At 37.2% G+C, this 25,653-nt stretch overlaps 1 protein-coding gene across 4 annotated transcripts in view; it reads right to left on the bottom strand.

The window, feature by feature from the left end:
* The window catches only part of C6H4orf50 (chromosome 6 C4orf50 homolog), a 163,282-nt gene that overhangs the window by 103,633 nt on the left and 33,996 nt on the right, over nucleotides 1–25,653 (bottom strand). For all 4 annotated transcript variants that reach the window (XM_016423325.2, XM_007496755.3, XM_007496754.3 and 1 more), the window contains exons 7-10: nucleotides 20,630–20,803; nucleotides 17,716–17,772; nucleotides 13,008–13,190; nucleotides 1,465–1,513 (exon numbers count right to left, since the gene is read on the bottom strand). In XM_016423325.2, the coding sequence (XP_016278811.2) occupies nucleotides 1,465–1,513; nucleotides 13,008–13,190; nucleotides 17,716–17,772; nucleotides 20,630–20,803 (463 nt within the window). The remainder of the gene's footprint in view (nucleotides 1–1,464; nucleotides 1,514–13,007; nucleotides 13,191–17,715; nucleotides 17,773–20,629; nucleotides 20,804–25,653) is intronic.

The following is a 25,653-nucleotide window of genomic DNA, read 5'->3' as shown; positions in this document are numbered from 1 at the left end:
GAAATATGGTGAATGGCCATATGGCAATTTCTGAGTTGCATATTCAGCTGAGAAATGAGTAGCAAGCACTAAAAGAAAGGACAGAGCTTTTTGAAGCATTCTTTAATAATCTAAGTCTGACTGAGTACTTTGCCACTGAAAAACTGCGACCATTATTCTGACTATGGGATTGTTCTTCTTGGGAATGATGCTATTTTGGAACCTCAAATACAGAATTTTGCTTGTAAGCACATATGTTCATCCTGCTGAAAGTCTTACTGACCAAGCAACATAATTACCGAGACTATATACTCCAAAGAGGTCAAAGACAGTGAAAAAGATTCCATATGTACCAAAATATGTGAAACAGCACTTTTGAAGGTGCAAAGAATTGGAAGGAGAGTGCCCATTCATTGCCCGGACAACTTGTAGTATGTGGATGCAATAGACGTATAGGACTGATGCAAATTATAGTAAACAGAGCCAGGAGAACAAGTTTCATGTAATTCATTTCCTAGGGCAGCTTGCTGGTACAGTGAGTGGATAGAGCACTGGGCTTGGAATCAGGAAGGCTCATCTTTATGAGTTCAAATCTGGCCTCAGATACTTATTAGCTATGAAAATCCAGATAAGTCACTTAATCTGTGTTTGCCTCAGTTTCCTCATCTGTCAAATGAGCTAGAGAAGGAAATGGCAAAATACTCCAGCAACTTTTGCCAAAAAAAAAAAAACCCAAATGGAGTCACAAAGAGTCAGACAACTGAAATAACTGAACAGCAACAATTCATTTCTCAGCAATCTGAATTCTGGACTTCTCCATCATGCCCTTTTGTGAGATATCTCCCTTTTCCCTCTTTTCAACTTCCTTTTATGTATAGACTTCCTTCACTAAAGTCTAAGTTCCATGAAGGGAGGGGCTGTCTTTCTTTCTGCTTATATTTGTTTTCCCAGTACTTGACACAGTATCTGGTATACAGTTAAATGCTTTTTGACTGATGACCACAATAAAGGAAAACAACCCTGAAGGACTTCAGAATTCTGACTGGTACAGGGAACCATCGTGCTTTAGAGAGGAGAAATATCTGCCAGTTCTCAGCATGGTTGCAGAAAGAGGCACATATTTTCAGGTAGGTGCTATTATTATCTTCATTTTATAGGTAAAGAAATTGAGACGAATATGGTTAAGTGATATGTCTGAGGTCATGCAGATAGTGTCTGAGGCTGAATTTGAATCCAGATCTTCCTGATTCCCAGTCTGATACTCTACCCATTGTACCATCCAGCTGCCCCATAGGGCCAATGTATTGATTAGTGTAACTGAATTTATTTGTTAAATGAGGAGGTTTTGTTGGGAAAGGGGGAGTCACTGAGAAGTATTTATAGTGTAAACAAAAATATTAAGACATTTATAAGAAAAATAAATATATGTATGCATATAGATATAGATATATAAACATAAATATGTGTGGGTATATCTGTACTAACCTTTTCCAAGGGCAATGTCCTCAGACATGGCATCTGATTGGTGACATGGCTGGAAAAAAATAGAAATCAGTTATTCTGTAGTTTTTGAAGAGGTAATAACATCAGTTCTTCAAATTTCCAAGGTATTTGAAGGTTTAAAAAGCACTTTCCTTAATGATAATCCTGAGAAATAGGTACAGCAAATGTTTTTATATCTATTTTATAAAATTAGAGTTTGGGAAGGATAATTGATTTGACCACAGTTACGTAGTCAGGAAGATAATACAAGCACAACATGTTTAGTATTTCTTAAAGAATGCTTCTAAAAGGAAACACGATTTTGTACAATCTGTGTGAGCCTCAGTTTACTTATACATAAAATAAGGAAATTTAGGGTTAGGTTTTAGGGTTTGAATCATAATTGAAGGTAGAGTCAGAGTGTTAGGGTTAGGTTTAGATTGGTTGGATGAGATGATGTCTAATATGCCTTCCAGAAGTAAATCTATGATTCCCTGGTTGTTAGCCAGAGGATGAGGAGCATGGTTGAAAGAGTACTGCTGGCATGGAAGTTGGAAATCTAGACACTCTCTGTCTGGTCTTTTAATAGTTGTGTGAGTATGACCTTGGTCAAGTCATTGTACCCTTGTGAGCTGCAGTTCTTCCCCCTGTAAAGTGGGAATAATAAATACTCACAACACCTACTTCATAAAGTCATTGTGAGAAAAGCTTTCAAAGGCTATAACATTGTACAGAAAGAGGAGTTCTGACTCTTAATAGCTGTGTGACCCCAGGAAAATAATTTCATTGAGCTGAATTTTGATTTCCTCATATTCAAAATGGGAATAATAAAACCTGTACTTCTATTCTCAAAGGGTTGTCTTGTAGAAAGTGCTTTGTAAACATTAAAACACTATAGATTTGTATTGTTATTATTATTATTATTATTATTACCACAAAATGCCAGTGGGATAAAATAAGAATGTATATGATAGTTCTGTATAAACTATAAAGTGCTTACGGACTTTAAAAGAGGAGTATTAAAACCACCAAAAGAAGGCTGTTAGGAACAGGAAACCCTGTGGCTCATCTCTTCAATCTCTCCCTCAGGCAGAAAGTAGATTTTACTAATATGGATCAAATACCTTCTGGACTTCATAAAGAGGCAAACCAGGGCCAATTCTTTTCCAATTCATCCCATATCCCCTTCTCTAAACTGAGCACAATGAATGTCTTAGACACTGGGAATAGAGTTTAGTTTAGGGTCAAAATACTTTGGTTGAATATTGTCTTTCCACTAGATTGAGCTCCTTCCTCAAGGGCTGGGACCCTTCTTTTGTCTTTGTATCCTCAGCACTTAGCACAGTGCTAACACAGAGTAGGTAGTTAATAGCTGTTTACTGACTTTCTGATTGATTGACTTGGATATAGGTTCTTTTACAATCTGTATAAATTATTCCATTTAGCCCCCCAATGCCTCAGTTTCCTTATCTGTAAACTTAGAGAGATGAGAGATGAGACTAAATATTTGCTAATTCTCTAACAGCTCTGAGTTCCTGAACCTTTGAAATAGCTGTAAGAAAATCAGGGCAGCTGAACAGAGAATTGCTCCATGGATATTCTAGTTCTCTACTTGAATTTGACCTCCCTCCCTGCTGAGGTTGGCAACCCTGATGGCAGCAGCTGGTCTAGTCTCCCAAAGGTTTCCATGTAGCTTTGTAGGACTGTGATTCATTGAAATTGGGTCTCATCTCCCCAGAATTTCATTTTATTTCTTTGACTCAAGCCAATTTCATAATTATATGAACAAATTGTCTGTCCTTTTTGGCCTGCTGTTATGCTTGCTCACATTCGATGAGTTTCTATTGAAACCTTAATACAAAGGGAAAAGACATCAAAAGGCTTCTGTTCAAGTCCCAGCCCTTCCCATTTACTCCTTAGTGACACAGGGCAAGTCACTTTTTCTCCTGAGGAAAGCCCCAATTGCTCTATTAGGAAACTGAAAGGATTGGTCTACATTAGGATTCTCAGCCACTTTTGTCATGGACCCCTTTGGCTATCAGGTGATGCATGAGAGGTTTTAAAATGCCTAAAATAAAATGCATAGGATTACAAAGGAAAACAATTATCCTGGAATACTTTAAAAATATTTAGAAAAGGTCAAGGATCACAGGCTAAGAACTCCTAGTCTAAATGAAATGCAACACCCTTTCCAGCTCTAAATCATGGTACCTACCTCACAGGGTTGCTATTCAAGTTGATATGAAATCATGAACATGAAATCACTGTACAAACACAAGGGATTACAGGTCTGTATAGTGTTTTATCCTTTCCTCCACTAAAGTTCTTTAATGTTGCATTAATAACATTTGGAATTTATATGGGGGTAACTGGTATATGAAAGACTTTACACATATTCTCACTGGATCCTTTGAACCAGCTTTGAGATGTTATTAACCTTATTTTTACAGGGGAAATAGAGACCCCAAAATCAAGTGAATTGCCCAGGATCGCCCAATTAGGAAATGACAAAGATGAGATTTTGACTCATGTCTTTTGATGCCAAATGAAGTGTTCTTTCAACTACATCAAAGTTGACCCTTTTACATTGCAGCAGGGAGGTAATCCTGTGGTCTAGAAGGCTAGGTCAACAAAACACATTCTCTGACAGGTCTTTCCAAGCTGGAATTGCAAAGAACTCTGTGTTCCATATCTTTGGATTAACTTAACTAAATTCAGAGGCTTATTCCTGCAAGGTTGACCATCAGATAATTTTCCAGCTACAGCAAATTCCAAAAGGAACTTTCCTCGAAGAATTGGAGTTATCACAATCCACTCTGGCTGTGGCACACCGACAAAACCATGAACCTTTGGATCTATTAGATTTAATACAACCCATCAGCATTTATTAGGCATCTGCTCTCTCTGAGGTGATAATCACTGTGGAAGTGACTAGAGAGCTCCCCTCAGTGTCAAGAGAAACTCGGTTGCCTTTCATACATATCATGCAATTTTGATCAACCCATTTTATCTCTCATTGCCCTAAGCAACTCTCTAAGATACTAAGTCATAAAGCAGAAACTGGTATGTATTGGAAGAGGAAATGTTCTCAATAGGCATTTGCTATATCAGTGAAATCACAAGTTAGACAGAAGATAATATGCAAGGAACTATGTTGGGTACTGGAGATGCAAAGATTTTTTTTAAATGGTACAGTATTGGAGTTAAGGAACCTCAATTAAAGTCCCATTGCTACTATTAGATGGTCTTGAACAAGCCATACAACTCTACGTGGCTCAGATTTCTCATCTGTAAAATGGGAAAATTGAGCTAGATAACCTCTAAAATCCTTTTCACCTCATAACACAATGAGAAGAAGGTTTCTGCCCCTCCACAAGCTTACATTCTACTGGGAAATATAATATAGTGTATACCCAGATACACAAATGCAATGCAACTACCAAGTAATTTCAGAAGGCAAAGGGCACTAAGAAATAAGTGGATAGAGACCTTATGTAGTAGGAAATTATACCTAAGTTTAGCCTTGAAAGAAACTAGGAATTCTAAGAGGCAAAGGTAAGTAGAGTGAATATTCCATTGGATATAGTCTGCTACACCATGGAACTCAAAACTGGAATGTCACATAGTAGAAAATGCAAATGGGCCAATTTGGATGAAGCATAGTGAGAGGAAGAATGATGCCTAGAAAGGTCAGATGAAATCAGAATGTGAGAGTACAAATGTGAAACAGAAGAGACTGCATTTTTGCTGTCAGGCAGTTGTAAATCACTGAAAAATATCAGTCATGTAGTGATTTGATCACACCTATCATTAGGAACAGAAGTGAGATTCCCGAGTTTGAATCTAGCCTTAGACACTTACTACCTTATATGACCTTGGGCAAGTCCCTTAATCCTGCTTGCCTTTATTTCTTCATCTGTAAAATGAGCTGGAGGAAAAAAAATGACACAAACCACACCAGGATCTTTGTGAAGGAAATCCCAAATGGGGTCATGAAGAACTGTACATAACTAAAACAACTGCATCATTAGAAATATCATTTTAAAGTTGTGTGGAGGATATATTAGCGATGGGAGAGAAAGACTAGAAATAGAAAGGCCAACTACATGCTATGATTCAAACTTGAAGTGATAGAAGGCCTGAACTAGAGTGGTAGCCATTAATAGGAAGAAGAGAATTGAGGCACTAGATGTCAGATGAGGTCTAGAATTGACAAGCTTTGACAGTTGACTGGATATGGAAGGCAAAATATAGAACAGAGTTAAAGATAACTCAAGCCAAAAACTAGCTTAGAAGAATGGTAACGCTCTTGAACAAAATATTTAGAAAAAGGAGTATGGGAAGATTACAGGGAAAGATGACATATTACACTTTGGATAAGGTAGGGTATACATACTTATGGGTTATAAGTGTACAGGGATATCTAGCAATGAGTATGTATAGGACTTGAATCTAGGAAAGAAATGAGCACTAGCTGTGTAGATTTTATGGTCATTTACAAAGAGATGAAGGTTGTACCCTTGTGGGGAACTGACAAAATTAGCAGAAAAGAAAGGTTACTTTGAGGAGTGAAGAATACCATGCACAGATAGCTGGATCTGATCCATACTTCTCATAGTTAGAAAAAGAGGCATAGACAACAAACTATAAAAGAATCTGAAAAATAGATATTAAATAGCTGGAAAGCCATCCAGGAAAAAACAAAGTCATAAATATTATAGAAGGAAAAGATAGCTCTGGAAAGGAGGTCATCAGCAGTACTAAAATCAGATAGAAGACTGCTGTTGGATTTAACAATGAAGAGATTCATAACCTAGAAAAGAATAGTTTCAGTCAGGTTATAAATTAAAGTCAGATTATAAAGCATTGAGAAGCTGAGGAAGTAGAGGCAATGAATGTTGATGGCTTGTTTTCCTACAGTTTAGAATAGAAGGAAAAGATACAGAATAAAAGCAAAAAGAGGTTGCAGGATAAAAGGGAAAATTATCTTTAAATACAGGAGAGAGAGGGATGTTTGTAGGTACCAGGAAACCATAAAGTAGCCAAGTAAGAGGGGACAAAGCAGGGAACTTCTGGGGTGAAGAAAAAGATCAAGATCAAGTACAAAAGTACAGGAGAAGGTAGATATCATCATCAGTGCCTGGAGCAAAATAACAAAGAATGGGGATGACAAAGAAATTTTGAGGTATACTAGAGGAGAGAAGAGAAAGTTCACAACACTGATGAAGCTTTATTTTGTATCACTGGATATTGCATAACTGAAAATAATGCAGCCTCTCTGAAAGTAGGAACTACACTTCTTTTCTATTTATATTTCTGGAGCTTTTGAACATAGACATATTGGCTTATTTGCAATTTCTCCTATGTGACATTCCAGCTTTTGCTCCATGGCTTGCCACAGTGGAATGTTCCCTCTCTTTAACTCTGCCTCTTAGAATTCCTATCTTCTTCTTTTTTTAATTTAGAATATTTTTCCATGGTTATTCATGGTTTCCACGTTCTTATTTCTCCCCTTCCTGGAGCTGACAAACACACTGGGTTATATATGTATTATTGTTCAAAACCTATTTCCATGTTATTCATATTTGCAGTAGAGTGATCATTTAACATCAAAACCCCAATCATATCCCCATCAAACCACATGATCAACCATATGTTTTTCTTCCTACTTTTCTATTCCCTTAGTTGTTTCTCTGAATGTGGATAGTGTTCTTTCTCATAAGTTCCTCTGGATTGTCCTAGTAGAAAAGCCTATTACATTCTATTGTGCCATAATGTATCAATCTCTGTGCACAATGTTCTCCTGGTTCTATTCCTTTCACTTTGCATCAATTCCTGGAGGTCTTTCCAGTTCACATGGAATTCCTCCAGTTCATCCTTCCTTTCAGCAAAATAGTATTCCATCACCAAAAGATACTACACTTTGTTCAGCCATTCCCCAATTGATGGATACACCCTTGTTTTCCAATTTTTTTTTTTGCCACCATAAACAGCGTGGCTATGAATACTCTTGTACAAGTCTTTTTCCTTATTATCTCTTTGGTGTACAAACACAGCGGTCATATGGCTGTGTCAAAGGGTAGGCATTCTTTTAAAGCCCTTTGCCCATAATTCCAAATTGCCCTCCAAAAAAGTTGGAGCAATTCACATCTCCTTCAGCAGTGTATTTGTCTCCCAATTTTGCCACATCCCCTCCAACATTTATCACTTTTCTTTGCTGCCATATTGGCCAGTTTGCTAGATGAGAGGTGGTACCAATGAGTTGTTTTAATTTGCATTTCTCTAATCAGGAGAGATTTAGAACACTTTTTCATGTTCTTATTGATAGTTTTGATTTCATCATGTAAAAACTGCCTATTCATGTCCCTTGACCATTTTTCAATTGGTGAATGGCTTGACTTTTTGAAAATTTGACTTGGTTCCTTATGTATTTGGGAAATTAAACCTTGTCAGAGAGTTTTGTTATAAAAATGTTCTCCCAGTTTGTTGCTTTACTTCTAATTTTGGTTGCATTGGTTTTGCTTGTACAAAACCTTTCTAATTTGATATAATCAAAGTCATTCATTTTATATTTGGCAATGTTCTCTATATCTTGTTTGGTCTTAAATTCCTTCCTTTCTCACAGATCTGACAGTATACTATTCTATATTCACCTAATTTATTTATTATTTCACTCCTTATATTTAAGTCATTTACTCATTTTGATTTATCTTGGTATGAGGTGTAAGACGTTGATCTAAAACTAATTTTTCCTATACTGTTTTCCAATTTACCCAACAGTTTTTTGCCAAATAGCAAGTTATTGTCCCAAAGGCTGTGATCTTTGGGTTTATTGAACACTAGCTTGCTGAAGTCATTTACCCCTAGTCTATTCCATCAATTCACCCTTCTGTCTCTTAGCCAGTACCATATTATTTTGATGACTACTGCTTTATAGTACAGCTTAAGATCTGGCACTGCTAGGCCCCCATCCTTCACATTTTTTTCATTATATTCTTGATCTTTTGTTCTTCTAGATAAACTTTGTTATATTTTTTCTAATTCTATAAAAAAGTTTTTTGGTAGTTGGACAGGTATAGCACAGAATGAGTAGATTAATTTGGATAGGATTGTCATTTTTGTTATGTTAGCTTGTCCAACCCATGAGCAATTAATTTTTTTCCAGTTATTTTGATCTTATTTTAATTGTGTTGAAAGTGTTTTGTAGTTATATTAATATAATTCCTGTGTTTGTCTTGGTAGATAAATTCCTAAATATTTTCTATTGTCCAGAGTGATTTTAAATGGAGTTTCTCTTTCTAACTCCTCCTGCTGAATTTTGTTGAAAACATATAGAAATGCTGATGATTTGATGATTTGTGAGGGTTTATCTTGTATCCTGCAACTTTTGCAAAAGTTGTTAATTATTTCCACTAGCATCTTAGTTGATTTTTCTAGGATTCTTTAAGTAGACCATCAAATTGTCTACAAAGACTTATAATTTAGTCTTTTCATTGCCTATTTTAATACCTTCAATTTCTTTTTCTCTAATTGCTATTACTAGTGATTCTAGTACAATATTAAATAATAGAGATGATAATGGGCATCCTTGGTTCACATCTGATCTTATTGGGAAGGCTTCTCACTTGTTCCCATTGTAGATGATATGTGCTAATGGTTTTAAATATGTACCATTTATTATTTTGAGGAATGGCTCTTCTATTCCTATACTTTCAAGTGTTTTCCCTAGATTCTTTCAAGGCTAAACTTAAAACATTTTTAAATATACCAGCAATCCCAGGATCTGCGACAATTCCACAGGGCTCATGATGAAAAAGGTATCCACCATCATAGAAGCAATAGACAGAGTCAGAATGCAGATTGAATCCAAACATTCTTCACTTTATTTCATAAACTTATTTCTAGTGCAAGCAATATAAGTCTTCTTTCAAAATATGATGAATATGGGAATAGGTACAAGTACAATCTATATCATATTACCTGTTGTCTTGGAGAGGGGTGAGAGAAAGAATGTGGGTTGCCAATATTAGAAAATGAGTATTAAAAATGGCATATACATGTAATCTGGAAAAATATTGAATTAATTTTAAAAATCCTTAAAATGTCTTTTCATTCATTGATCGATTCATTTGTGTCAATACTTAAACCCAAGTCACCTGTGTCTAAATCTAGAATTCCCTAATGAGTAAGGATGGATTCTATGGTATATACTGTACCCTCTAACCACAGCCAGGCATTTCCCATACATCCAGTAAAGGTGGCAAGAGACTATGAATGACCAGGTCAATGCCAGCCACTGTCCAAAGAACCTCAAGTGTATGTCTTCTTGACAATGGATCAGTAACATAAAGGAAGGGTAGCTCATCCACATGGTATGGCAAAAAAGGGAGTGTAGCCTCTACAGGACTCATTCTTTTCTTCTATGTGATTTTTACTTCATCTATTGACAGACAGAATTACACTCATAAGGCCATTAGTAGCTCAGTTACTGCCAACAAGGCAGCCCTCCAGGACACAGAGCCAGAGTCAAAATGCCTCCGTCAGGAATTTCAGCTGTGTCCTCTGCAGCTCAACACTACTTAGCGTCTATAAAACATTGTGCTTTGGACTCTGTGAAGTACTTTGGCTGCCAAGAGTTAAGAAACAGCGATTGTGGTAAAGTAGGAAAAACCCACAAGTGTTATTGCTGCTATCCCATCACAAAACCTTGTACAAAGTAGGTATTTAATAAATAACGGGCTCTATTTCCTTAGCATTAGAAGGTTTGCAGATTGCTTTCTTTATAAAAGCCCTGTAGGGAAGGTAATACAAGTATTATTATCCCCACTTTACAGATATAAAAACAGGGGCTAGAGAGGATCACACTAGATCTTTCTAATTTCCCATCTGGCCCTCTTTCTACTGCATCCCATCGCCACAGCCCTCCCAAAGTTTGTTGAAATGGAAGCTTTGATGTCTATTTTTTGTTATTTAGTAGATCACCGACTTGGGAGCCACACATTTTATTCCTCTCTCTTCCACTGATTCTTCATGAAAGAGACATTAGGAGGCATTGAGCCCAAGTCACTAATTTTTTTTTAATGAGCAATGGAAACCCATAAGGATTGTCACAACAGCAGAAAAGAGGCAGAACCAGGATTGGATCTCAGGTTCTTTGACTCTAAATCCAATGCCCTTCTACTGTTTTAGTTGAGATGTAACTGAGAACAGGGTCTCAACTAATTGGCACTATATCAAGTTTGAGGGGAGGAAGAATAAACTTCATAAATAGGAAAAGAGATGCTAAAAGGGAAAAAGAAAGGGGCATACTTCATAGACTCCACAATTTTTCTGAAATAGTTCTAAAATAGATATAATACTTGGCTAAATTCTTTATAGTTTTCATCCTCATCAGAATGCATACAGTAGGGTGGTCCAGGGGAAAGCTTCCTGCACTTGAAATCAGAGGATGTCTTCAAATTTCATTTTTTCTATTTACTACTTGAGTGACCTTGAACATGTCACATAAGATCCTTGGGCTTCGGTTTTCTCATCTGTAAAATGAGGGGTTTGGATTAGATGACTGCTAGCATACCTTTCATCTCTAAATCTATGATCCTATGATATGTTCTATATACCTAGCACCTATGGAGCAGCTAGATGATGTAGTGGATCGAACACCAGGTTGGAGTCAGGAAGATCAAATCCAGCCTCAGGTACTTACTAGCTGTTATGACCCTGAGTAATCCCTATTTGCCTAATCCATATTTCCTTCAGTTCCTCATTTGTAAAATGGAGGGCATACTGGAGAAAGAAATGGCCAACCACTCCAGTATCTTTGCCAAGAAAACCCCAGGGACAAAGTCTATGGGATTCCATAAAGGGATCTAGCTTTGTACATTTGGGGGAAGGAACAATCAGGGGGAAAGGGATCCAGACTTTTAAAATCCCCATTTGGATTTTAGTCCACACATCAACCTATAAAAATGATGTTATTCAAGAATTGCTTTAAGGCAGTGAGAGGCTGAGTGCCTTCCCCTGGGTCCTATAGCTTGAATGAGTCAGCCATACGGCTTGCACTTGGGCCTTTCTAGCTCCAGTGACAATTCTCTAACCTCTATGTCAAGCTGCCTTTGCCTCTCACTGTGTAAATAGTAGAAGCTTACTAAATACTTCTCAAATGAATGCACAAACTAACCTAGATGGTCTCTGTTAGTCCATGTCACCTTGCAGGGTATAGATTAATTTTGGAGGAGAGGTTTATTGGTATAACGCTTCAAAGAAGGACAAAGATAGTTGAATAAAACTAACCATCAGTTACAGAGTTATAGAGAAAACAAGAACAGTCATATAATTGGAAATAATGTTGCCAATAAGATCTAAGAGCAAGAAGGGACTTTAGAATATAAAATATACAATGTTAAAACTTTAAAGAACTCTAGAAAGAGAGTATCAGAGCTAGAAGGAACCCCAGAAATAATTTAATAGAATCCTGAAATTTCACATATGGGGAAAGTGTCCACCAGAGACAGAAGAAGAGAAGGAAGGAAAGAGGCAGGGAGAGAAGGAAGGAAGGAAGGAAGGAAGGAAGGAAGGAAGGAAGGAAGGAAGGAAGGAAGGAAGGAAGGAAGGAAGGAAGGAAGGAAGGAAGGAAGGAAGGAAGGAAGGAAGGAAGGAAGGAAGGAAGGAAGGAAGGAAGGAAGGAAGGAAGGAAGGAGGAAGGAAGGAAGGAAGTGAGGGAGGGAGGGAGGAAGGGAGGAAGGGAGGAAGGAAGGAAGGAAGGAAGGAAGGAAGGAAGGAAGGAAGGAAGGAAGGGAGGGAGGGAAGGAGGGATGAAGGGAGGGAGGAAGGGAGGAAGGATCATGCTGATTTTTTTAATGTTGTAAAAATATTCACCCAAATACTACCCAGTATTAAGGCATATCAGCAGGGAAGCAAGGGAAGAGAACAGAGAATAGAGAAAGCTATTCTTCAAAATTCTTCAAAAATTAATATTAGAAATAAATATAATCTTTGGACAAAGGCATCTGAGCTAGTTAGAGTCTTTTGTTTTGATAAAAGACCAAGTGTATAGAGGGATATCATGAAAGGTATGGCTGGTCATGTCAGCAATGAGTAGGATATAATCTGCATCATTCTCATAAGAAGTATTTTAAAAGGCTAGATAAAAGTTGGTATTTTCCCTTCCTTTTAGAACACTCCCTGCTCCCCTTCTCAAAAATAAAACCATTGGTGTTCCTACTTCAAATTTCAAAGTCCTTGAGGGGTGGAGTACTGAATTCACTTATCTTTTAAACATGTCAAAGAAGATTCCTGTTATGACCTCCATCTGGCCAGAGCAAAGTAAGGGAGGTGGGGAGGGAGGAGTTTCTATGATTCGAAGACCCTATAAATTGGGTCTTTGAACTCAATATTTGGACATTCCTCAAGCACCCAAGTGGGGAATGTCCCCTTCATGAAAGAATAAACTGCTGTCTTATACTTTGGCCTCTCAACTCCATGTTTGTGAACTTATTGCAGTGGTGGGGCCCCACTCAAGTGAGACACTGGATTTGATAAGTAATTACCTCTCTGGGCTCAGAAGACATGAAGGTAGATGCATAGGTGGCCACAGCAACATCATCCACCAAAGCCCTTGCTGTCTCTGAGAGCTTCAGGTTCTCAATTCCATGTCGGTGAAGTTCCTGCAACAGTTGGGCAACCAAGTTGTTTCTGTCCCTGCATTTCTGCACCAGGGAAGCAACTTTTGCCTACAGGAACAAAAAACAACAAAGGATCCAATGGGGCTCTTCAAGGTTCACATCAAGGTTCAGAGGTCTATGACCCTGGAGGCAGGAGGATTCACTGCCATATTTGAGAAAAAGTCCAACTCATCTTCTCATTAAGGTTTCATATAGCATATCGTAATGTACTTGGCTTAGAGGATAGCTTGGAATCATGAGACCTACATTCCAATCCTGCTTTAGACACTTATCCCCTATGTGTCTATGGAAAATCATATAAGCTGAGTTTCCTCATCTGTAAAAATCAGTATAACTATACTTTTATTGCTTCTTTTACACATTGATTATGAAAGGATTTAGAAATATTTACAAATGCTATAGATTTGTGAGATATTATTGTCAGGTAGTATTCTGTATTCTTAGCACCCTCCATCCTCTTTTCTATTATTATACCATCACTGCAGAATGGTAATAGGTTCCTTAGGACTGAAGACTATTTTGTATTCTTTGTTTCATGAGTTGCCATGGCCAAAGAATTCATCACCAAGGAGCCAGTCTACTGATAATAAGCTTCCCTGAACTTCGCTTGATAGGCCCTCAGAAGGCATACTCTATCTTTTGCAAGGAACAAATGCTGTTATATTTCCATGAGTCATGGCATTCTAGATTGTCTAAATTTTTTAAAATAAATTTAACAGAGCAAATAAAGGAGAAAGAAAGGCACATGGTGAGTGTAATCAGACTGTAACACATAATAAGGAACAAAGACAATCTACAGTAAAGGATGGCACCAAGAAAATGTATAATTAAAAAAACAAGATGGAGCTTATAATACAGAGAGATCTGTGTGTTCCATTGATACATTTCTGATATCAAGAGGAAGTGAGGAAAGCTCCTAAGTATGTTGAATAGGTTGGCCTTTGAGAGGCAAATCTTTGAGAAAGCATGGATAAGAGCCGGTCAATAAGGACAGGGATGTGAGCTACATCTTTGAAGGCCTCATCCACACTGATACCATCCCAGGACCAGCTGACTTTGGGAGGAATTAGATATGAGAGATGAAGAAGGAAGGCAGTCCAGATATGGAGGATAGAAAATGAAAAAGCACAGATTTGGAAAAGGGAGCCTAGATTGCTTTTCCTCTTCACTCACCTCTCTAATTCCTAGTTTCCACAGTCCCCTTCACAGTACAGCTTTCAGAAGAGACTTTTCTGGGTATTTTCATCTCTCCCCCAAATAATGCCTTGTCTCTGAGATTGTCTTCTACTTATGCAGTATGTCTTACATTTACATGCCATTTACTGCTACATGGTGCAGCGAATAGAGCAATGAGCTTGGAATCAGGAAGACTCATCATCATACTTCAAATCCAACCACATACTGACTGGCTGAGTGATCTGAGAAAGTCATTGATTCTTTTTGCCTCAGTTTCCTCTTCTGTCAAATGAACTGCAGAAGGAAATAGCAAAGCACACCAGTATCTTTGCCAAGAAAAATCTCATATGGGGCCACAAAGAATTGAAAACATAACTGAACTAATTGAACAACAATTCCTTCATTAGATTGCGGGCTCCTCTGAAGGGACAGGCTGTTTCTGCTTTTCTTCATATTCCCACCACTTAGCATAGGAACTAGTATAAATTAATAATTAATAAATTGCTTGTTGACTAACTGTACCAGAATTGTGGAATTGAAGATCAGAAGCCCTGATATAGACCTGAATGACTATGTATGGGCTCCCTCTAATGGCAATCTAAGAGTTGGCAGAAATAGTCCTAGAGCGAGTAACTAATGATTCAAAGCAGCCAACATCTCATAGAATCTCATTGTTAGAAAGAGCCTGCAGGGGTTATGTTACTCTACTTGAACTAAGAGCCCTCTTGACTGGCAAGGAGTATTCAGCCTCCCTTCAAAGACCTTCAGTCATGGAAAATTCCCTTCCTGGCTAGAAAGTAATTAGATGAACAATTAGAAAGAGGGTTTACAAAATGTCAAGTAGGTGAAGCTTGATTGATGTTTCCTCTATTCCCTCACTCCACAGGTATCTATTGACCCCAGAACCACTTCACTATGGATCCATATTTGGGCAAGATGTCCTAACTTTCCTTTGCTTCCTTCCTGCATCAAAACTTCCTCCTAGAATGTTTCCTATTAGGGGTTTACTCTTCATTTGTGACAACAGCATGGTACATAAAGATGAATTAATTACCAGAAATATTAATTAGCTAATTAATAGTTTTTCCAATACCCTGGTAAAATGACTTAACTTTTATAGAATCAGAGAAGCAAGATGGCATCACAGGGAGGAAAAAGAGAGAAAATATCACTGGAGTAAGAGTCAAGTGAAAAGAGTTTCAACTTTTGCTCTACCATTAATTAGTTGTTTGACATTGTTCAAAAGATTTGACCTCTTTGAAATCCAAGTTTCTTCTTTATAAATAAGAAGAAATAGTGCTCAAGACTTCTTCTAGTACTCTATTATGTTTTTTATTTTAGAGATATTTTATTTTTTCAGTTACATGTAATAATAATTTTCAACATAGATTTTCCAAAATGATAAGGTCTGAACTGTATCCCTCTCACTCGCTCTTCCCTACTTCCACTCAGAGATAGTAAGTAATTTAATCTGAGTCACACATGTTTTATTGTGGAAAATACACTTCCATATTGGCCATAGTTGTAAAAGCAAAATCATATAAAACCAAAACCCCTAAATAAAAACATAAATACACTGATGTGAGAGATAGTCTGCTTTGATCCCCAGCACTATATTCTATAAATATGTAAACACTAGAGATATTAGAAAGCAGAAATGGGAAGGTAGTATTAATTAAGGAGTTTTTTCACTGTTTTCTAAAATCCTACCATGTTAGGTAACCTTTTTACTGACTTCCCAATGATGACTCACAAAGCACTTTAAATACATTGCATCATTTGATCCTTAAAAACAACCATGTAGTTGGGCATTATTATCCCTGTTTTACAGATGAGAAAACTAAGTCTCAGAAAAGTCAAGCGATTTGCTCAATAGCATATGGCTAATATTTTTGGAAGAGGCAAGACAGGAAACCACATTTCCTGTGGAGAGCATGAAAGAATGAAAAGAATATTAAATTCATAATCAAAAAATTGGTTTTGAGTCATAGCTCTATAATTTATTAATTGTAGGTCAGTCACTTAACCCTCTGTCCTGAATTTCAGTTTCCTCATCTATAAAAGGAGGACCTACTAACTACTTAAAAGTGCATAATGATTATGGCAAAGTGGTGGAACCAGCCTGGATTCTGGACAATCTGAGTTTAAAACTGGCCCAGGCAACTCACCTAACCCTGCTTGTCTCAGTTTCCTCATCTAAAAAATGAAATGGAGGATGAAATGTCATAAACCAGGCTCGTATCTTTGCCAAGAAAACAAAAAATTGGGTCATGAAGTATTGCAGTCAACTGAACCAACTAAACAACAAGAAGAAGGTAATATTTGCATTATCCACCTCCCAGAATTGTTACTAGGAATAAATGAAAATGTACATAAAAAACCTTTGTAAGTAATAAATTGTTAGAGAAAGTCATGTCTTAGTATCAGTCAAGGGATTAAAATAATCCTTAACTTAGATCCAGAAGTGACTTTAGAAATCAATCCCTCATTTTACAAATGAGGAAACTGAGGCTTCAGAACCATTTTGTGGTTCAACCAAGGTTAAATAGACAGTAAATAATGGAGCCAAAATTTGAACCAGGTTATAAGATCACAGATTAACACCTGGAAATGACCTTAAAAGCCATCTAGTTCAATCTCATTCCTTTTGATCCTAAATCCTTTCCATTGACCACACTGCTTCCTCATAACATCTAGCCATCTACTAACATTCTCTTCTGCTCTCATCTCTAATCATTTAATTACTCAATAAATAAGCATTTATTAAGTTTGTATGATGTTGCAGGCATAGTGACAAGCACTAGTAAGATAATTCTAAAAACAAAATGGTCCCTTCCCTCAAGCATGAAGGAGAACCCAAGTTCTCAAAGGCTATGCCAATGCAGCTGAAACTCTGGTAGCTCTTAGGAACAAACCAGGAACCTGACATCTATGGGCAAACCTGGTCAAGTGCAAGGATCCTGGTCATACATGATGATAGCCAAACGTGCATGCTTTTTTTTTTCAGTCATTCTTACTTTGGAAGACAATTTACTGGGGCTTTTAAAGGATTGTAGTATGGATCTGTAATGGATATGCCCTCCAGGACAAGATTACAGATGCTACATAGATACTACCTACCCCATTCCACTGCCCCTTAATATCAGAATTCAGTCAAGGAAAGCAGTGAAGTGATAAAAAGTAAATGATTATATCTTGTTTAATGACTTCATTAGAGGGCTGGAGTCCTTGGATTCCAATGATTTTAATTCTTCATCCTCTACATGAGAATAGTGAGCTATATGTATATCAGAGTAGAGGAAGAATTGGAGAACAATATTCATTTAAAGGGTCCAATTGTAGTCCAATTATCAATGCAATCAAAGTTTGTTGACCAGAACAATCACAGATAAATTACCCTGAGAGGTGTCACTGCCGAATTCACTTCATTTTTCCTCCTTTTGAGCTCTTCAATCTGAAATAGAACCAAGGCATGAATTATCTCAATTATTCCCAAGGCAATTCTGTCCAACATGGAACCATGATTGGACTTTTGGACCAATTGAATCCAACTAGAATGAGAACTAGTTTTTCAAAAAGAACTTTTTTTTTATCTAGAGCAAAAATAGTTAGAACCATGATTGGACTTTTGGACCAATTGAGTCCAAGTGGAATGAGAACTATGGTAGGCTCCATGGGGTGATGCCATGGTGGCAATTACCATAGAGAGGAAGAGTTAGAACCTGAGATGAAGCTCCATTCTCCCCATGTTAAATAAGGGCTCTACTTCCAAATGAAGTAGTATATAGTACTCAACCCTGAGTAAATTCTATAAGTGCCTCTTATGAAGTGTCTGGCCTCCAGAACAGGAATAGTTGCTCCCTGAGCAGCTGGGATTGGAATTCAGAAAGGGAAGAGGTAAAAGTTCTTCTAGCTTACCAACAATTCTGTTTCTGGAGTAGAGTCTATAAAGACTGTGTTTTTCCCCAGGATTACATTCTATAATTTATTCTAGGATAATAAGGTAATAGAAATTATTCCATTTGTTTGTATCCCATTGCCTAATGCAGTATCAGGCATCTAAATGTCCTTACTAAATGGGCTGATGGATGGGTAGAAAGATAATGTAGGAGAATATTTGATTTTTCCCATCTCTGGACTTCCCATGAGAATTGGTGTAGCAGAAATGGGTAGGGTCCTGATCTTGATGTCAGAAGACCTAGAGAATCAATAAGCCAGTCAATTAGGAGAAATTTATTAAGCATTTCCCAGATGTTAGGTGAGCAGCTAAATGGAGTAATGGATGGATTGCTAGGTCTGAAGTCAGGAAGAATCATCTTCATGAGTTCAAATCTGGCCTATGACACTAGCTGTCATGACCCTGGGTAAGTCACTTAAACTTTTCAGCTTTAATTTTTTCTTCTATTAAATGAGCTGGAGAAGGAAATGGAAAACCACTCCAGCATTTTCCCCAAGAAAACCCCAAAATGGGTTCATAAAAAGTCAGGCAAGACTGAAATGACTGAATAGCAACAGGTTTCAGGCATTGTATTAAGTGATGGTGTTACAAAGACAAAAAGGAAATGGTCCCTGGGTGCCTCTAGGAAAAATATTCTACCAGATCATAGGGTCATAAATTTAGAGATGGAAGGAACTAGAGCTCATTTATTCCAATTTGCTTATTTAACAAATGAGGAAACTGAGCCATGGCAGGGTGATGTCAGTGGCCCGAGGTCACATAGGTAGCAAAGGGCAGTGCCAGGTCCCCTGACTCTAAAGCCCACCTTCTTTCTTCTGTGCCCTGCTGCTTTCCAACAGCTCATGGTTCTACCATGGCTCTGTCTTTGGGATCTCACAAAAGTTCTTTCCCTCTCAGGCTTTTGGTTCTCTCCCCCGTAAAATAAATCAGTTGGACTAGATGTCTTTCAGAGTGTCTCCCACCCCTGACTCCCTTGCCTCCATGAACTTACTAGTTATATGACCAAGCACGAGGTACTTTCTTTTTCTCTGTTCATTTCCTCACATGAATTGGTATTAGTAATACTCCACCAAAGCTCAGGGTTGTTGTGAGGAAAATAATCAAGCCTTTAAGCTTGTGAAACATGGGTTCTTATTAGCAATTCAGTTGTTGTACAGCTATTTTTCAGTCACATCCATCTCTCTGGGACCCCATTTGGGATTTTCTTAGCAAAGATACTGGAAAGGTTTGCCATTTCCTAATGACTTGTCCAGGGTCACCCAGTTAGTAAGTGTCTGAGGCTGAATTAGCATCTAAGATTGGAATGACACATGCACAGAAAATGTAAATGCCTATTTCATAATAGAGGCATCAGAAAGTAAGAAACCAAGGTTATTCAGGCAGGTGCTTCATGGAGGAGATTGCATCTTACTTGGGCTTTGAATATTCCATTTAAATTCCACAGTAAAAAAGGGGAGGGATGGTATCCTGGGCATGAGAAACAATGTGAATAAATGTACATAGATAAGAGAGAGAACAGTGTGTATTTGGGGAAAGGAAGTAATCTGCTTTACCTGTAGCACAGGTAGCAGAGGATAAGATCAGGAAATTAGGGTGCCATTAGGTTGAGGGGGATAGCAAAGCCAGGAAAAGAAGTTACAACTTAACTCAGAAAGGCAATAGGGAGCAACTGAAGATTTCTAAGTGGAGAGATGACATTAACAGGTCTATCTAAAGGAAAAATTAGTTAGATATCAGTGTGATGAATAGTTTGGAGGGAGGTGGGGAAGATATTAGAGTTATATTAGAGTTATATATATTAGAGATCCATGTCCCCACATAATAGTATATGATAGAGTTTCTAAAATCCATATGCTCAACAATGTGAGTTTAAAAATATGGGGCCTTGAGGAAAAGATCAACTAGCCCTTAAAAATGTCCTCACAATTTACAAATGAAAATTCTCCCCCTTTTTATTGGGCTTCCCATAACCTGCAGAGATCTTTTCGATGCCTAGTAATGAATATGGTAAATTTAAAAATCAAGTCAAAAGTAAACACCAACAGAGTCCAGTGAAGTTATCAAGGAGCTTAATTTCCTGGTGCCATTATAGATCCATGTGACCTTGGGCAAATCATTTCATTCCCTAGATCTTAGTTTCCTAATACGTGAAATGAACATTTTGGATTAAATGATTTCTAAAATATGTACAAACCTGTCATTCTTTAAGTCTACCATTCTACATATTCTGAGCTCTCTTCAATCCCAAATTCCATGATTTATTCTGCCCTGAATTCTCCTGGAGGTCTAAGAATCTTTATATATAAAATATTATTTATATATTATATATAATATAAATTTATATGTAAAATACCTTTTCTGTTAGTTGGCCCTGAAGGTACCGAGTTTCATTTTGAGATGTCTGAAGTTCACTGTGTAAGACAGCCTGATCTCTAAGCTGGGACTTCAGGGTTAATATCTGGTGGTGGAGAAGCTTATTGTTGCTCTTGGATTCTCTTTTTGGAATCATGGTCTTCGTGTCTTGGAGCTATAGAGAAGACAGAATTAAATAATATTAATAAATAACAATAAAATGATGGAGGGGAAGGGGTGAGCATTTATTAAGAGTCTACTGCGTACTTTACAATTATTATCTCATTGGATCCTCAACAACCCTGGGAAATAAGTGCTATTTTTGTTCCATTTTACAATTGGGGAAAGTAAGGCACACAGAATTTGAGACTTTTCTAGCATCACAGTTTAGTATTAGAAACTGAATTTGAACATTGCCTGGGGAATCTAACAATTTATTACCTTTTTTCAAATACTAAACTTTAATTCATAATAATATTTAATAGCAGTAATAATGAAAACAAGAATTAACTTTTAAATTGAATAGCCCATCATAATAGACTATTATAGAACTGGAAGGGACCTTGGAAATAGATTGTTTATTCCAAGGGCTGGCCATCTTTGGTCTATGAGCCAAATGTCTTATAAAACCATTCTTCACTGGACCCTGATTAGTCCCGTCCTTTTGTTTCACAGTTTACAAAACTGTTACACCAACAAAAAAAGAATGTCTTGCCCAGTGTCCTAGAGTCTAGAACAGGCTTATCACAGCTCTTAGAAGGGGAATTCCTGCTTTAGGCATGGTTTGGACTGAATTATTTCTAAGTTTTCTTCCAACTCCAAATTTATAGGTTCCTGTGGAACCATTGAATAAAAGCTCCAATCCCAAGCGAAGACTTCAGAGGTGCTTGGTCTAAAAAAGGCAATGGTCTTTTGATCTATAGATATCTAGAAATAACAGTAATTCATATGTAAACATGATCTCAAACACTCTTAGTGCTTTTTTAAGTTTTAGTAACTGAAAATGACACTAGGACTTTTGAGACACCCTGAACATCACTTTATAAAGCATATGACACTGAATTAAATAGTAGTGTATTACTATCTCCATTTAACACATTAAGAGTGCAAGATTAAATCGCTTATGCACCATCATTTGCTTAAAGCTCAAATCAATATCCAAGTTGGGAAATTTTGCCCTAACCCTAGTCCATAAATTATCAAATAATAATCTTTTCACTCTACTCTTTTACCCCCTCCTAAATATAAAGATAATTTGTATATGTATGCATTCTCTTACCTCCAGAAGATTAATCCACTCCCCCATGATGCCCTAATCATCATTTAGCAAATTACTTTTTTCCAATTTGCCCTCTAAACTCCTTGAAACCATTTCCAAATCCCTTGCCAACTAGGGCATGCTTTACTAAAGAGCTTTGAGGGGAGGAATCATAACACAACTAAAAGAAGCCAAAGAGTACGGAATAACCATTCCATTTATTAGCTGTGTAACAAACTGTGGGTAAACAATCTAAAAAATAAAATAATAAATCTTAATAATATATTAAAAAATAAAAATAACTCTTGTCAATTACCCCCCAAATCAGGACATGATAAAGAGACTTGCTGAACCTAATAAATACTAATGATTGCTGCTGATTCATACAGGGACAAATGATACTTCCATAAGCCCCTAATATCACTCCTAGGAACTATGAAGACAAGAGCAGGAAATGAAGATGTTACTGGCAATTGTGGCATTTTCATTGCTGCTGCTGATTTAAAGTAGGAGATTTAAAAGAGGAAAACAGATTTGGAAAGTATGGTCCTAATGAGGGTTAGTAAAATTGCATTTGCCTGTAGTTCTGATCAATATGATTATGAATAGAATTTGGAGGAGGAAGAAGAAAACCTTTAAGCCTTCCTGGTTCCTTCAAGTGAAGATGTGAAAACTTTCAACCAAAAAATCAGAAGTCATTTAACTCAAACTATCCCTAAATTCAGACACTTTCCAACTGAATCCCCTTTTGACTTCCTCATATCTCCTCCTGGTCAAGGCAAGTTCTCTGTGATTTTCCTGATTCAGATCTGGGTTAGGGGAAGAGTTAAATCACTTCAGTGTGACAGAGGGAACCTCACTATGTGAAAGAAATTGTAAAGAAAAAAAAATATGCGTGACATATCTCTGGAGGTAGTGAGCTCTCTATCAGTGGAAATGTTCAAGCAGAAGCTTGGTGGACATCTTTTATATATACTAGAGAAGAAGCATGCTAGGGCTAAGACCTAGTTGTCAAGAATCTGATGTCAGGATTGAGGGCTGAAGGATAACAGGATCATAGATTCAGGGCTGAAAAGGGATGTTAGAGACCATCTAGTCAAATGATCTTATTCTCTATGTGAGGAAATTGAGAACCATAGATATCAAACCAAGGCCACACGGGTAGTAAATAGCAAAACCAGGTTTTAAATCCAGGCTTTTGACTCCAAATCCAGTACTCTTTCCCTTCCACCAATGGGTCTCCATAAAAGGGATTGGAAGAAGGAAACAAGCATTTCTTAAGTGCCTACTATGTACCAGGCATTGGCTTATGCCCTTTACAAATATCTTATTTGATAATGAACCTAGCATTGGTGAGCCCAAACCTCCTAACCTTACAGAGAAGAAAACAAAGGTCCAAGGAGGTAACATGATTACCTAAAGTCTCAGAGTGAGTTGGTAACAATGATGAGACTAACAGGCTGCCTAAATTTCTCTCCAATATGCTATCCATTTTCAGCAAGCTATCCTGAACAAATAAACAAACCAAAAACACTCAAATGTTTTTTAAAATTAGTTTCTGATTTGATAAGCCATTGAGAGCTCTGAGGGATACTTGCTTTTGTGTGAAAGATGGCAAGGCAATGAATGAAAACTAACAGAAATTTCAGTGATTCCTAGAAACAAAGAATATAAACTTTTCTCTCTCAGCCCAAGTCAGAACATAAAATATGCATATGGAGAAAATATTTTGTCACTTTATGCATGTTATTAACAAGGAAATTACCACTCATCCATATTTGAAAGGCACAATGCTTACAATAATGCTCTATAGCACCTAAGTTTCAATTTTCACCCATCTTCTCTTGGTGGAACAAAAAGCTCTAGACCAATGTGATCCAAATTTTATTTTTTTAAGAAAATAAATAATTTATGTGGAAAGTATTATTTTAAAGACTTCTTTATCCACATAGTTTTAATAAGGAACAAAAGGAAAATGTATCACAGACATTTCTATCATGTACAGCATGGAAATCAGAGGCTTTGATCACTTCCTAAAGAAACTTATTGAAGAATCAGAATCTGTGAGAGATATTTTAATAAAAATCTTCTGATGTGTCAGAAATGTTGACTCAAAATAACATTGAATTTGGATAAAAGAGCCTTGGGTTCCATCCTTGTTCTTCCCATAGCTAGCTTTATGAGCTTGGGGAAATCGTTTTCTCTGAGCCTGTCTATTTATAGGAAATTTGCAAGGAAAATGCACAATAAACCTAACTACAGGATGTGAATGTGAGCTTCTACTACCATCACTATGAATAGGTTGGATTTATTGTTGTTCAGTCCTTTCAATTTTGAGTGACTCTTCATGACTCTCAGGTTGGATTAAATAATCTCCAAGGTCTACTCTGTCTCTAAATTTCCATGTTTAAATGAGCTAAAAGTCCTTCTAGCTCTAACATTCAATGCTCTATATTCTAAAATCCACTCCTGCTCTGGCATCATATGCCCTATGGTCTAATATGCCTTTAACTCCCACCTTCCATTTTTAATGTTCCAAGTTATACCATTCAGTTCTAACAGTCTGTGGTTTTTGCTCTGATTCATATCATATTGATATTTTATATTTGAATATTTATTTAAACTTTGACATCTTATAAATCCCCAAATCCCAGCAAATAGGGATCTGGCAGATGAGCATCTGAGCCACTATTTTTTCTTAAATGAGTTAAACTTCCATACAGAAAAAGAGGATATATAAATTGGGAAACGACAACTCCTTGGTTGGTCTGGAAATCAGTTTAGCTTACTGTTCATGAACCTTCTTTTCATAGATGGCTTGAATCAATGTGGTACAGAAAAGGTACTAAAGTCAGCCACAGTAACCAGAGATTCAGGAACTGTCAGATAAAATGATCAGGGTGAGGATGAGTCAGAGGAAGAAAGATGGTGTGAGAATATGTTTGTAAATGGACAAGGGGTTCACGATGTGAGTTTGGGGCACACAAGTGAAGACCTCTGCTTGCACCCATATACATATATGTACTCTTTGGGGAACATTAAAAAGATTTGTATTCAATGTCTGTCCTCATCTCCCAGCTGTCCATTCCACTACACATATTTCTAGTTAAAGAGAGCACTTAACACAAATACATGGAAAAAAAATCTTTTGATTTGGGATTTTGCAGTTTATTTGAAATTCATACTGTGTAGGAGTTAGGTTTTTTTCCATCTGATCCCAGGGAAAGAACAGATGGATAAAATTAATGGATTCACAAAACCAATTTGCAAACCTGTCAGTGAGTTTCATAAAATCACTATGTATTTCGATGGTATTACCTACTCTCTCTGCCTCACCCCCGACTTGGCAATGCCTGGATAAGGCTTCCTTATGCTGTTCCCACAAGAGAGAAATTGCTGCCCCTATTTCATAGTGGGGAGCTAGCAGAACTTTGACAGAGAGGCAGCTGTACTGTAGCAGAAAAAAAATACAGGACTTTGGGGATATCGTAGATTTTTTTTTTAGAATTACTAAATTTTAGAAATGGAAAGGACTTTAAAGGCCATCTGGTCCCAGCTGAGCTTGAGCACAAATATCCCTTCTATATCACTATATTACATAGTGTTAGAGCTAGAAGGAGACTCAGAGGTCATCTCATCCAACCCTCTTATTTTATAGACAAGCAAACTCAATCCCAGTCAAGTGTAGTGACTTGCCCGAGGTCTCAAGCCAGGGTACAAATCTGGGTGTCTGACTCCATGTACATTGTTTTTCCACAACAATATAC

Source organism: Monodelphis domestica, chromosome 6 (assembly GCF_027887165.1).
Source record: "Monodelphis domestica isolate mMonDom1 chromosome 6, mMonDom1.pri, whole genome shotgun sequence".
NCBI classification, from domain to species: Eukaryota; Metazoa; Chordata; class Mammalia; order Didelphimorphia; family Didelphidae; genus Monodelphis; species Monodelphis domestica.
The sequence above is the reverse complement of the archived record's forward strand: the minus strand, read 5'-3'. Positions and strand labels throughout refer to the sequence as shown.